We start from the raw sequence: 12692 nt of genomic DNA, 5'->3' as shown, positions 1-12692 counted from the left end.
GACCCACTCTTCACTAGCCAACGTTTCAAAGCCAATAAAGGTGGCTTTACTTTCTGATGACAATGTTGCCACAAAAAGACGATGATTTCAATATTTTAGATGGATTCACCAGGCAAGTTGTTCTCATGGGGTCGGACGTGGAGCGTTATTTGATTTGTTGGAGGATATTTAATCTTTAAATATGAAAAACATAAATGGTTCACTAATTCTCCCAAATATATAGTTAAAATACTACGACGGCATAGAAAATACAATTTAAAAAATTTGTATATATAGACTTGCAGATTTTTCCAAGAAAATAAAGAAAAGCTTGTGCTCAAAAAACCGATTTCTAGAACCCAAGCACAAAATTAATCGAGAAAAAGAAAATAATCTAACAAGCATAGTCTTTGAATTCGTCATATTGTCTGTTAGTTCTCTCATATGTTGTCCACTTCTACATCATTGTAAAGTAATTGGTGGAGGAACGCAATTAGTGACATGTAGATTCTTGGCCACCAGAAGTAAAAAATCTATAAATCCTTCACATATACCCAACTCTGCCAAGGCTCATAATTTCTAGCAGCTGTGGAATTACTAAGTTTTGTATAAACAATGGTGTAAAATTGATGTAAATATCAAAGACGCGGTCTCAAATTTTTTGCATATTTATGAGTAGAAAATTACTTGAAGAAAATATCTCATTCTCCCCCCTAGAACTAGTCTACTAATGAGACATTGAGTATATTTTAAATCATTAATCCAACAAACTGTAGGTTAGTGACATGGATGTATATATTATATAAATATAAGCTCCAGATTATTCATTGCAATTAAGTAGCTTTCTTTGTCATATACATTAATTTCCATATGTCTTTTCTTGATGTTTTTATTGACTTAGTCTTCTATTTAGCCATCTTCAACTACCAACTCCAAGAATTTCTCTCCTTTGTATCTTCATGGAATTGAATTCCTTACAAGGCATTAATATCAACCACAAAAGGGATAATCATTATCAATACTTTGTATTCTTTTGGTTCCTCTAAAATTTTGATGTCCTCTTTTGTTCAATGTAAATTATTGAAGACTATCATTAAAATAGCTTTGTGACACTTAATTCTAAACTACTTTTGACTGACTGGAGCATCATAATATCTTTACTATGCAAGCCCAATACAACTTAATATACAATATATTTGTAACTTATCTCTTGAAAGGAATATCTAAAAGTATGATGAAGCAACTCATTTGATATTCTACTTTTTCATCACATTCCAATCCAGAAACTGTTGACGATGATTTGCATCCTAGTCTTTTGATTTTCGCCATGTTATTCAAACCAAAATAATTGTTGATCAAATGTACATATCAAGCCAAAAAATGAGGTTTCATTTTTCTTTCTTATATTTGTTTTCATTGGCTTGCCAGCATATTTGTCACATCATCTTTTTCTTCTCTCATATTTACCACTATTATAAAAGAAGAAAGGGGAAACGGTAATGAAACCCAGAACAATAAGCATGGAACCATTTAAAAAAGCCTTTGTTTTCCTTCTTCACACTTTCCTTTTAAGTTCACTTCCATTTGCACTAAACATTGTATCATCTAAGAAAACGGAAGCAGAGGCTCTTTTAAGGTGGAAGAACACCTTATCATCTCATGATTCTCTTGATTCATGGGCCCTCAATAATATCACGAATCTATGTAGTTGGAAAGGGGTTGTATGCAACACAGTGTCACTTTATGAGATATACTTGCCGGGTGCAGGCCTTAATGACACACTTGACCAACTCGATTTTTCTTCATTTCCAAATCTCACAAGTCTCAAACTCTGTTGGAATCATTTCCATGGGTTGATTCCATATCAAATTAGTGATCTCCGAAATCTAACTTATCTTGATTTGTCATTTAACTCCTTTACTGGTGAAATTCCAGACTCATTATTCACCAATCTAGGAAAGCTCAAATATCTGAACCTTACTGGTAACTCATTTCAGGGTTCCTTGCCATCAATTCTTACTAAGCTGACGAAATTGAAAGGTATTGGGTTAGCCTCGAACAACTTCTCTGGTTTAATTCCTGATATTTTTGGTTTGATGCCAAATCTAGAAATCCTTGAACTAACTTCATTCGAAGAAAAGATCCCATCTTCTTTAGGCAAACTCGAGAATCTTCAATACCTTGGTCTCTTAATCGATAGTCCACTCAATTCCACAATTCCTTCTGAGCTTGGACTATGCACAAACCTTACCCAGTTGATTTTAAGTGGGAGATCACTTACGGGATCCTTGCCTTTATCCTTGACCAATCTGACCAAATTATCCGTTTTACTTATTGTCGATAGTAATCTTTGTGGTCACATCCTACCTTATTTTCTCACAAATTGGACCCAGTTAACAGTATTGATGCTTAAAAACAATTCTTTCTTTGGGGAAATACCATCTGAAATCGGTTTGTTGATAAATCTCAATTTTCTTAATTTGAATGATAATAGATTTTCCGGCTATATCCCTCAAACGATAGGAACCTTGCAAAACTTGTTATACCTAGACCTTTCAGTCAACTTGCTTTCAGGTCAAATACCTCCAACGATAGGAAATTTAACAGAACTTATGTTCATGGATATTTCCTCCAACCATCTCACAGGTATGATTTCACCTGAGATTGGACATTTGAAGTCACTCATGGCTCTGGATCTAAGTATGAACCAATTAAGTGGGCAGTTGCCCAAAAACGTCTCTAAACTTGGTAAAGGATTGCGAGTTTTGAATTTGAAGAATAATAATTTTCATGGCATCATTCCCAAAATATTTCCAAAGGGATGTGAACTACAGTATTTGGACTTATATGGAAATCAATTTAGTGGGACGTTACCACTGTCATTGGTCAATTGTAGGATGCTTGAAGTACTAGATATTGGAAACAATACCATAAGTAGCCCATTCCCCTTTTGGATGGAAACTCTTCCGGAGCTTCGAGTCCTTGTATTGAAGTCCAATAGATTCCACAGTATAATACCTATTTCAAAGGTGAAGCTTTCATTTCCGAAGTTGCGAATTCTTGATATGTCCCACAATGAGTTCAATGGTGTTCTCCCAATTGAATTTTTAGATAAATTCAAAGCCATGATGAATGTGAGTGAAAATGAAACAGGAGCTGAATACTCCGAAGTTCTTTCAACTGTTTTATTGAAGGGGTTTGAGTATGGATTGAGGAGTATCCAAAGAGCCTATACAAGCATTGATCTATCAAACAACAAATTTCAAGGAAAGATTCCAAGTTCTATAGGAAAGTTCAAGGGCCTACATGCTCTAAACTTAGCTTATAATAATTTCACTGGTCATATCCCATCATTAGAAAAATTGAATTTCCTTGAATCATTGGACCTTCGTTCAAATCAATTGGTTGGAGATATTCCTTGGCAATTGACAAAGTTGACAAGTCTATCATTCCTTAACCTTTCATACAATCATCTTGTTGGTTCCATACCTGAGCAAGGCCAGCTTCTTACGTTTGATAGCAGTTCATATATTGGCAACCCAGAATTATGTGGACTACCACTGACAAATATGTGTAGAAATGATGAACCACAACCAAAGCTTCTAGTATCAACAACACAGAAAGATGATGATTTCAATATCTTAGATGGATTCACCTGGCAAGTTGTCCTCATGGGGTATGGATGTGGAATGTTATTTGGAATGGTTGCGGGATATTTAATTTTTAAATATGAAAAACCTGAATGGTTTATAGAATTTGTTTATCAAGTTTACAAAATAAAAGACGGTAGAAGATGGAGGTAGATTGTTTGTAGTTATTAGTTGAAAAAGAAATAAGTTCAATGTTAAGTGTTCCTAGAACATGCATATTAGCATTTTTTATTAGTGCAATAAAAGGAGAAGAAAATAATTGTATTGTTATCATCTGAAAATTGCGAAGACTTCATTTTTAAAGATGGCAACGGGACAGGTTCGGGTCTGGGCAACCTCTCCCACCCCCGTCCCACGAGGTAATTCCCGCCCCCGTCCCCACCCCTTTACCTATTTTAGACGGGGCCCTTGCCCCGTTTAGTACCCTTTTAATTTTTTTTGAAATTTCTTTTATTACCCCTATTCATAAAAGTGACACAATAATATAGTTATTAAATTTTTTAATTAATTTATTTATTTTTAAAAGTTAAATTATTCAAATATATTTGGTAAACTAATGCTTTTATTGTTCATTATATTCATTAGATAATCTTAGTTACCATCTTCTATTAGAATTAATGAAATTTCGTGAAATTTTCTATTTAAAGTATTGAGTTCTTAAAAATAAGAAGTTAAACAGGGCGGGTTCGGCTGGATGAGGCCCTTGTTACCATTCCCTCCCCGGGACGAAATCTCAACCCTATCCCCAACCTGAATATCTCGATTAAGATAGGGCGAGACGGGGCCTTGTGGTATCAGGTTTGACGAGTTATTTTGCCATTCTTGTTCATTTTCCTTCTTCATAGTCTTTTCTTTTTATTTTAATCGAACATTGTCATCTAAGAAAACATAAGCAGATTTTCCTAATTCTATCAAAATTATTTTTATTTAAAATCTAATGTAATATAGAGATATTGCAATTAATAGTCAATTTTTTTTTCACCATATTCAAGGGAATCAACTTATTTGAAGGAAACATCTCATCCTCTCTCTTAGAACTTTCCTAACCATCTTCCTCCTTCCCTCGGTTGATCCCTACCAAAACTGTAAAATCAGAAACCTAATCTATTGGCAAATTAAAGTCTACAGCGTGAACAAAAAAATCATATATGTTTTCTTGCAAAATATGCTTACTAAAAATTTCCCAACACCCAACTAAAAAAATAGATTCTAGCTCCAGCCATTGACTCTCTTCCATCCACTTCTTCATCATTAAAAAACGTTCAACCATTATTCATTCCCACTGTTGCTAGTATCCCCAGATATACATCATAATAATGTACATTGGGGAGTTCAAGAAGTAGTTGGACAAGGACCCAGTATTCACTATGCACATTTGGACTAGAAGCAATCAATGATTCTATTGACTTGAGGACTCGAGGCTGACTCATAAAGTGATAATAGATGAAGTAAAGCCAAAAAATGTATAAATTTTGCAGTAGTCACATTACAACTTAGGAACATGATACGTGGTTTAACATATACTATATACCACCTTCAACTTAAAACAAATATGCCACGTGAATTTCATTCCTCAACTGCACATGAAGCTGCTTTGGACTTTGAATTACATTCTCAATGCTTTTGTGATCTCAATGCCTCAATGCCCCCTATTCGAAAAACAGAGATGTGTACAATCAGCAATAGAAAATAGAGAAGTATCCTTTATTTTTTATTTCATTGAATTAAACTAGATTGCTTTTTGGTGCAGAGATAAGCCTAAGGGAGAAGAGCAATTGATCCGAGCCAGAGAATAAGAATTGCATTTGATGCAAAACATATAACTATGTTTCCATCTATGAAAGCACTGATTCTCTACCAAAAAATAATAGATCCGTTGAGAAGGAGGAGGAACATTTAGAGAGGGCTCGGCTACCCAGTCGCTTTCACTCTGTGAAAATGATAGTTCTATGGCATAGAGTGTGGGATTGTATCCTCAAAATCATAGGTACCATAATATTATGGAGGGTAACGATGAAATCGAAGAGTTTAGTGATATTGTCGCCCATTATCAAAGACGATTGAGTGGAGAATACCTAACCTACATATGATATTTTCTACAAAAATTTCGAAGTATTTACTTCAGTTATTTTGGTCAGTGGCTCAATTTCAACCCACTTGGTGAAATAGTCAATAGCACCAATCACAAAACAAGCACGGTCTCTTCCTTTAGGTAGAGGTCCAATGAGATCAATTCCCCATTCTCTTTGAACTGTCACAAAGCATTGACACTTATCGCATCTTTTTGCAAACTGTTGGCCTCCTTTTTCAAGGTCAGCCAGAAATATCCTTGCCTTAACACTTTTTGTTCTAGGGACCATCCCCCAAAGTAATTGCCACACACCCTTTGTGTATCTCTTGAAGCACATAAGTAGCTTTCTTCCCACCTATACAACGAAGCAGGGGCATGGAAAGTCCCATTTATATAACACATCATCTTGAAAGATAAAGTGTGAGGCTCGTCTTCTGGGATTTTGTGCTTCTTCTTTGTCATTGGCTTTATCCATGAGGGAGTATCTTCTACCCACATAACCTCTTCGCCTTTTGAAGTGGAAGGCCTCAGAATGTGTTCTATGGGAACCACTGTGAGCAGTTCGGAGTCCTACTACTTGCCAATTTTGAAAGGGCATCGGCATGAGTGTTTTCACAACTTGGTATTTGCGTTACCTTAAACCTTTCAAAGATTGGGATGAACTCCATGTCCAATTTCAAATAAGCAGCCATGCTCTTGTCCTTGGCGAAAAATTGCCATTAACTTGGCTAATGGCTAACTGAGAGTCACTGTTAATGAGTAGCCCTTTCACCTGCATCTCTTTGACCAATTGGAGGCTAGCCAGGGAAGCTTCATATTCAACCACGTTGTTGGTGGTGTTGAAGCCAAATCTCATAGCACAATTGAGCTTGTACCCTTCTAGACTTACCAGCACTACGTCGGCCCTAGACCGGGTATCTCTCGAGGAGCCATCAAAGTTTAAACAATAAATAGACTGAAGTTTAATGCTCACTATGATCATGACATATCCCACGAAGCAAAAAAGTAGACTTCATTTTCAAGTCTATGACGTCAAAATCACAAATTGAGTAGCTTATAAGCTGAAATTTGAGAACACAAGCCAATGCTAAGGACTACATAGTTTCACACACAGATATGAAGAGATGGTTTTTTAGTGCAATAATTTTCAATATATATGGATCATTTAAATGTAATGAAAGAAAAAATAGACGTCGAAGAAAGATACAACAATTTTTCAAAAAAAATACAATTGCATGTATATCGTGAATTTGTATTTATAGACTTTCTGCTTTCTCCAAGAAAATAAAGAAAAATATATGCTCAAAAAAACAATTTCTTAAATCCGAGCACAAAACTTATCACAAAAAAAAATAATAATAATCAATTTGGCACTGTCCTTGAATTCCTCATAATGTTTGTTAATTGTGTCACATATTGTCCACCTCTACGTCATTGTGAAGTAATTGGTGAGAAATCCAATGAGTAGGAGGCATATTGTAAAATCCCAAAACCACGATAAGGAGCGCAGACGATGGATGCGACTATCCCAAAGGTGGCCAGAGTTGATTATGGCAACCACAGTTGGTGGTAGATAATATAGAGAAATTGAAGGTTTGAGTTGTGTGAGGGGAAGGGGTGTTATTGGATACTATAATGGCCTAAATTTTTGTAACCCTATGCGTTACAAAAAAGTCTGAGTTCTATAACATTAACCAACAATATAAGTAAATAAGAAAAAATTAAGAATTTGACATTTAATGAATAATAAGAGATCTTAACATGCCATATAGACTTAGACAATATGGTAAAAATTGAATTTGCAAAGCATTTTGCAACACGAGGGTAAAAAATTTCACCGATTGCATAACAGGGAAAAGAAAAAAAAAAAATTTTGATCTACTAAACATCGACTAAAACAGAGACCATAAAATATTTATATGTACAACATATCAAAAATTGGGGTCTCGACAATGATGTTTGAAGCACAAAAACAGTTTCCATTAATGCTAGACTAATATTTTCGAAGTTGACTAGACTTAATTTACTAAAACGGACATAACTTATTCTCTAGGTAAAATTTTAAAGCAATTTCAATACTACTAGAAGACTCATAAAACTTTCAAACCACACTGATCTCACATTAGAACATGCACCGTAGCCCAAGTTGTGTCATTTTTATGTAGGAGAACAGAAATTGAAATTTTAATTCAACAATAGTCCACCCGACATTTCTAGATTATAGTTGACGTGAATTGTATAAAAACTGGACAAAATGGCCATTTGAACATTTTTAAAAGACAATCTAAACAAATATGAAAATTTACATAACTAAAAATTTTACTAGAAAGTTTAAGAGTACTCGAAATCGTCGAGCACTTGCCACTATGTCGAGTCACTGCCATTCCTCGAGTTAACTTGTAATATTTTAATAGGGGTGAGTACCACATGTAATACTCGGTAGGAGATACTTAAATAAATGATGTAAAGAATATTTTTTTTTCAGAAATGCAGATTTTGGTTATTTGTGTTACTTTCAATTTGCAAAGCAAACCGATGATCAAGTAGTCCACTTATTCTCAGATTTTGATAACCCCGAGCACTCAAAATCGTCCTATTCTTATCTTACTCAAACCAAAAAATGGTGCTTCCATTTTTTCATGAGTGACACAACAAAACATTTAATGCAAATTGAAAAACATAATTTTTGCTTCACTTACGAAAGTGTCGAAAACGCCCTACCTTAGATGTTTGGAGTTTGAGTAATTCATTAGTGCCAAATTTGTAACAAAAACGTAGCGTACTTCTAGCCTATCCTTCAGACAATTTCCAGATTCGAAAGTGCCTCCAGTCTATGGATAAATGGTAAGTGAAATTTATATGTATATATGGTGGTTTGTGAGAGAAATGTGGCTACAGGAGTTGAAGGATGTTAATGGTTTCAAATGTAAATGCAAATGGCGGTTTGGCAGTTAACAAGAAGGGAGTTTAACTGATAAGATAAGTGAGTAGTAGTTAGGGGCACATAGTAGAAAAAAAATCATAATTAAGGGCTTGATAGGCATGAGAAGGAATCAAAATAAGTGCCTGAATTTGGGGTTGTTTGGCACTATATAGTAAGTTATCTAATCTTAATTTGAAGGACTTAACATAGTTGAAAATTAATATAGAATGTGCCATCACATATAATGCAACCAATAAGAAACTTGCCTTTTAAATGAGAATTCGACACCTTATAATAATTCTAAGACAAGTGCGTGCAACATTGTGTCGTAGCGACTAGTAAATAACCTAAATCATTTTCGAGTTCTATGAGAAAATTTCTTCTAAAACGAACAATAAGATTTTTTCGGTTGCTATAGGTACAATCTCGTTTTTGTATGATTGTGGATTGTTTGGTGGTGGGGTGGTGATGGGTACGATGGTTTTGTATAGACTTTTGAAAGAATTTATTTGATTCATGATTTTTGAAATGTAAAGCTATACAGTGTTGTGTGTAATTTTCCCTTTTATTAAATTGGTCCAAATAATGAAGTATTGATGGATCAAAAATATTGGGCTCATTTAGAAGCTCATATTAAATGGTAAATTATGGACTCAAGAAAACACTGATTTGGATGAGTCAAATTCAAGTTATAGATATTTAAAAGTAAATTATTCCATGAATAATATTAATTTTCAAATTAGACTAAATTATCATATTAATATTAGACTCATTTTGAAGCTCACATTGAATTGTATATTATGGATTCGAGAAAAAGTTATTTTTGGATAAATAGAGAATTATTGAGGTTGAATTAGTCATTAAATCCTAATTAAACCCAAAGCATGTTAAAAGGGAATCCTATGCATTGACACTTTCCACGCCTCACGTTTTCTTTCTCCCTATTTATACAGCTCTGATCGGTAGAAATTAAAATTAAATTTTTAGTATATTTTGATAAACGTTAAGGATAAAATTATTTTTGCTAGAAGGATTTGACAAAAAGTTTGACATAATTGCATGTGATGGTAGATTATTGGAGAAAAATGTTCATTGTATTTTAAACTGTTCAATGATAGAATGTTACATGATATTATGCCAAACTTTATGAAAACCTTGATGTTAGCGTAGCATAATTGAAAAGTTAATAAAACGTGGTTAAAAAGTTATTGGTTCTATAAAATGTGCGATTAAAATTAATTATTAATTCCAAATTAAATTTCAATCAGATTTTTTAACAATACAAAATAGGGATGTAATTTATCAATTCAATTTCGAAAACGTCAAAACGCAAATACTTACCTCCGGATTTCTCAAAAATTCTCTATTCCTCTTCATTATCAGAGCAAGATACACGTGTACACCTGTACAAAGCACAACTGTTTGCTAAAGGAAATCCATAGAGATTTTTAAAGGTTTTGAACTATTTTAAACAGGCGCAACGATTTAAAATTTATTGTTCAAGCAACTATATTTTTAAATTTTACGTGAGACACTCAATGCTATAAATAAAATTTCACATCTTCTTAACTTTGTCGTTATATGTGAATTTAATTATTTTAGCCCATGATTATATTTGGGGAAATCATGAAACAATTACAGAGTTACCTTCGGGCTACAATTTAGCCTTCACATTATTAAACAGTACTTGTTTGAATTATCATTTTCCATTATGTGATAATTCTCGATTTATATTGATAAAATAATTTTTATATAATTACATGGTTGGATTGATTATGGAATAGCGAGTATCTCATTAAGTAAAATTCATTATACTCGTCCCTTTCACGTGAAAATTAGCATATTGAACGATGACTGGTGGATTGATGTGTCATTGAACTACGGATCCTAATCACAGAGTACCTTAATTATTATTAATATTAACCGTTTCGTTATGTGTTGTGGACACTTTCATTTTTAGCCTCTCATCTTCTCGAGAGAAGGCAGACTTGAACGGATAAAAAAGATGGTTCAACTACATAGTGTTATTTTATTTTGTTGAGAATTAGGCTCTTATGTTTTGTATTTTGGTCGGTGGATTTTGGCCAAAAAGAAATAATTATTGGGATTGAATTAATCTCTAAATCCTAATTAAACCCTAAACATGTTAAAAGGAATCAAATGCATGCCTTACTTTCATCAAGAATGATGTGCACTATCTAAGGGTTAACCCAGAAATACATCACGGGAATATACATTGAGAAGAGATCAAGCAGTAGTTGGACAAGGACCCACTCCTCACTAGCCATCATGTTTGACCATTTTAAAGCCAACAAATGTGGCTTTACTTTTTTACGTCAATGTCGCCAAGATAATGATTTCAATATTGTAGAAGAATTAAGCTATTTGTACAATGTTAGTTGACTAACATTGTTGATAACGTTGGAGGTAGCGAAATTCGGACCAATGATTTAAAAAATAATTTCCGATAATTTTAAAAATGGATAGATGTGATGATACCAACAAATGTTGTCATCCATTATTGTACAAATAAAATTGTACAAGTAGCATGATTGATCCTTGGTATGAAATACAACATTTGAAGTGTAGAAAAATCTCCTACCTTCCAATTCTGTTTGTTAACCTTTAAAAACAGTAAAAATTGTCAAAATTAAAAAGAATAATTACAGTTACAATCTCAAACTACCCTTTTTTTTTCTTTTTTCTTTTTTTGAGAATGCCAACTGTTAAGATTTGGAGTTCCATCTTAAAAAGTCAACATTATTAAGATAAGTAGTCCAAAAGTGTAATACAATTACAAAGGGAAAAAGAAATTTAATTCCTAATTTCATTTAAATACGTAAATTATAATGTCAGGTGGGTTCTCGATAAGGATAGCACTTTTACAAGGCTACATATAGCATGTGCTGGAACTTATGAAACAAGAGGGTGATCGTGCATCCCTCGACAAGATTATCACAAATACGAGGCTGCATTAGCATATGTTTCTACATCTTTCTCGATCAAGCTCACATCAAGAAGCATGAATATTTTTAGATTCATAATATTTGCTTGCTCAGAGTGTGACTCGTGTTGAGTTCAAAGTCTTTCTTCTTTATTTGATATTGTTGAATTATTAGCAAGTTTGAACAGTGGTCCTTGTTGGTTTATTCCTCTTAACGGTGAGAAAAATATATATTTAGACGAGAATGTCACAAGTCAAGATTATTTAGCACCGATAAGGATCAATGGATGCTGAGGATTTTGATTTGGATAACAGTTAATAATTTTGAAACTTGAGGAACTAAGTTTTGAAGTCAAAATTTGTATCAAATCAGCCCAAATAATGAAGTACGACTTAGCAAGAAAATTATCATATCAATATTGTGCTCATTTTCAAGATCATATTAAATATTGAATTATGAATTAATTCAAGAAAAAAAATTAATTTGGATAAGTCAAATTCGAGTCGAGACAATTAAAATAAAATACTTAGTAAATAATATTAATTTCCAAATTATCATATCAATAGTGGACTTATATTAAAGCTTGCATTAAATTATTCAATGAGTCAATCGTGTATCATGGGCTCGACAAAAATATATTTTTGAATAGAACTGAATTAATCAAAGTTGAAGCCAACCCAAATTAATTATGGTTAAATGAATTAATAAGGAACAAATTACTTTTGGTTTGCTCAAAAAGGGAGAATTATTGAGATTGGATTAGTCTTTAAATCTTAATTAAACCCAAAACGCGTTAAAAGGAATTCCACTCATTGACACTTTCCACGCGTCTCTCTCTCTCATATTTATATAATTTATCATGAATGATGTGCCATATTTCTCAAATGCATTCCCAGACAGGCGGCCCCACATGAAAAAAAAAAAAAAATTTGCCAGGGCCATGATGTGTGTGGTCTGGCAGGGGTTGTACCTGCAGCACGACCCTTCTCAAATTATCTCCATTCCTCTTTATGATCGAACCAAAATACACGCATACATATGCACAAAACACGATTGCTTGCAAAAGAAGATCTACAGAGATTTTTAAAGATTTTGTACTATTAAAATTTAAAACCTAAAACTTA

The 12692-nt window shown here is 33.4% G+C and overlaps 1 protein-coding gene across 1 annotated transcript; it reads left to right on the top strand.

Moving 5' to 3' along the window:
• Positions 1-1499: 1499 nt before the first annotated feature.
• LOC111397796 (probable leucine-rich repeat receptor-like protein kinase At1g35710) lies at positions 1500-3926 on the top strand. Its single transcript, XM_023024774.1, has one exon. It carries the CDS (start codon positions 1500-1502, stop codon positions 3780-3782), a length of 2283 nt encoding a protein of 760 aa, XP_022880542.1. The 3' UTR covers positions 3783-3926.
• Positions 3927-12692: the final 8766 nt, after the last annotated feature.

This window comes from Olea europaea, chromosome 7, assembly GCF_002742605.1.
Source record: "Olea europaea var. sylvestris chromosome 7, O_europaea_v1, whole genome shotgun sequence".
In the NCBI taxonomy this organism is placed as follows: Eukaryota; Viridiplantae; Streptophyta; class Magnoliopsida; order Lamiales; family Oleaceae; genus Olea; species Olea europaea.
The sequence above is the reverse complement of the archived record's forward strand: the minus strand, read 5'-3'. Positions and strand labels throughout refer to the sequence as shown.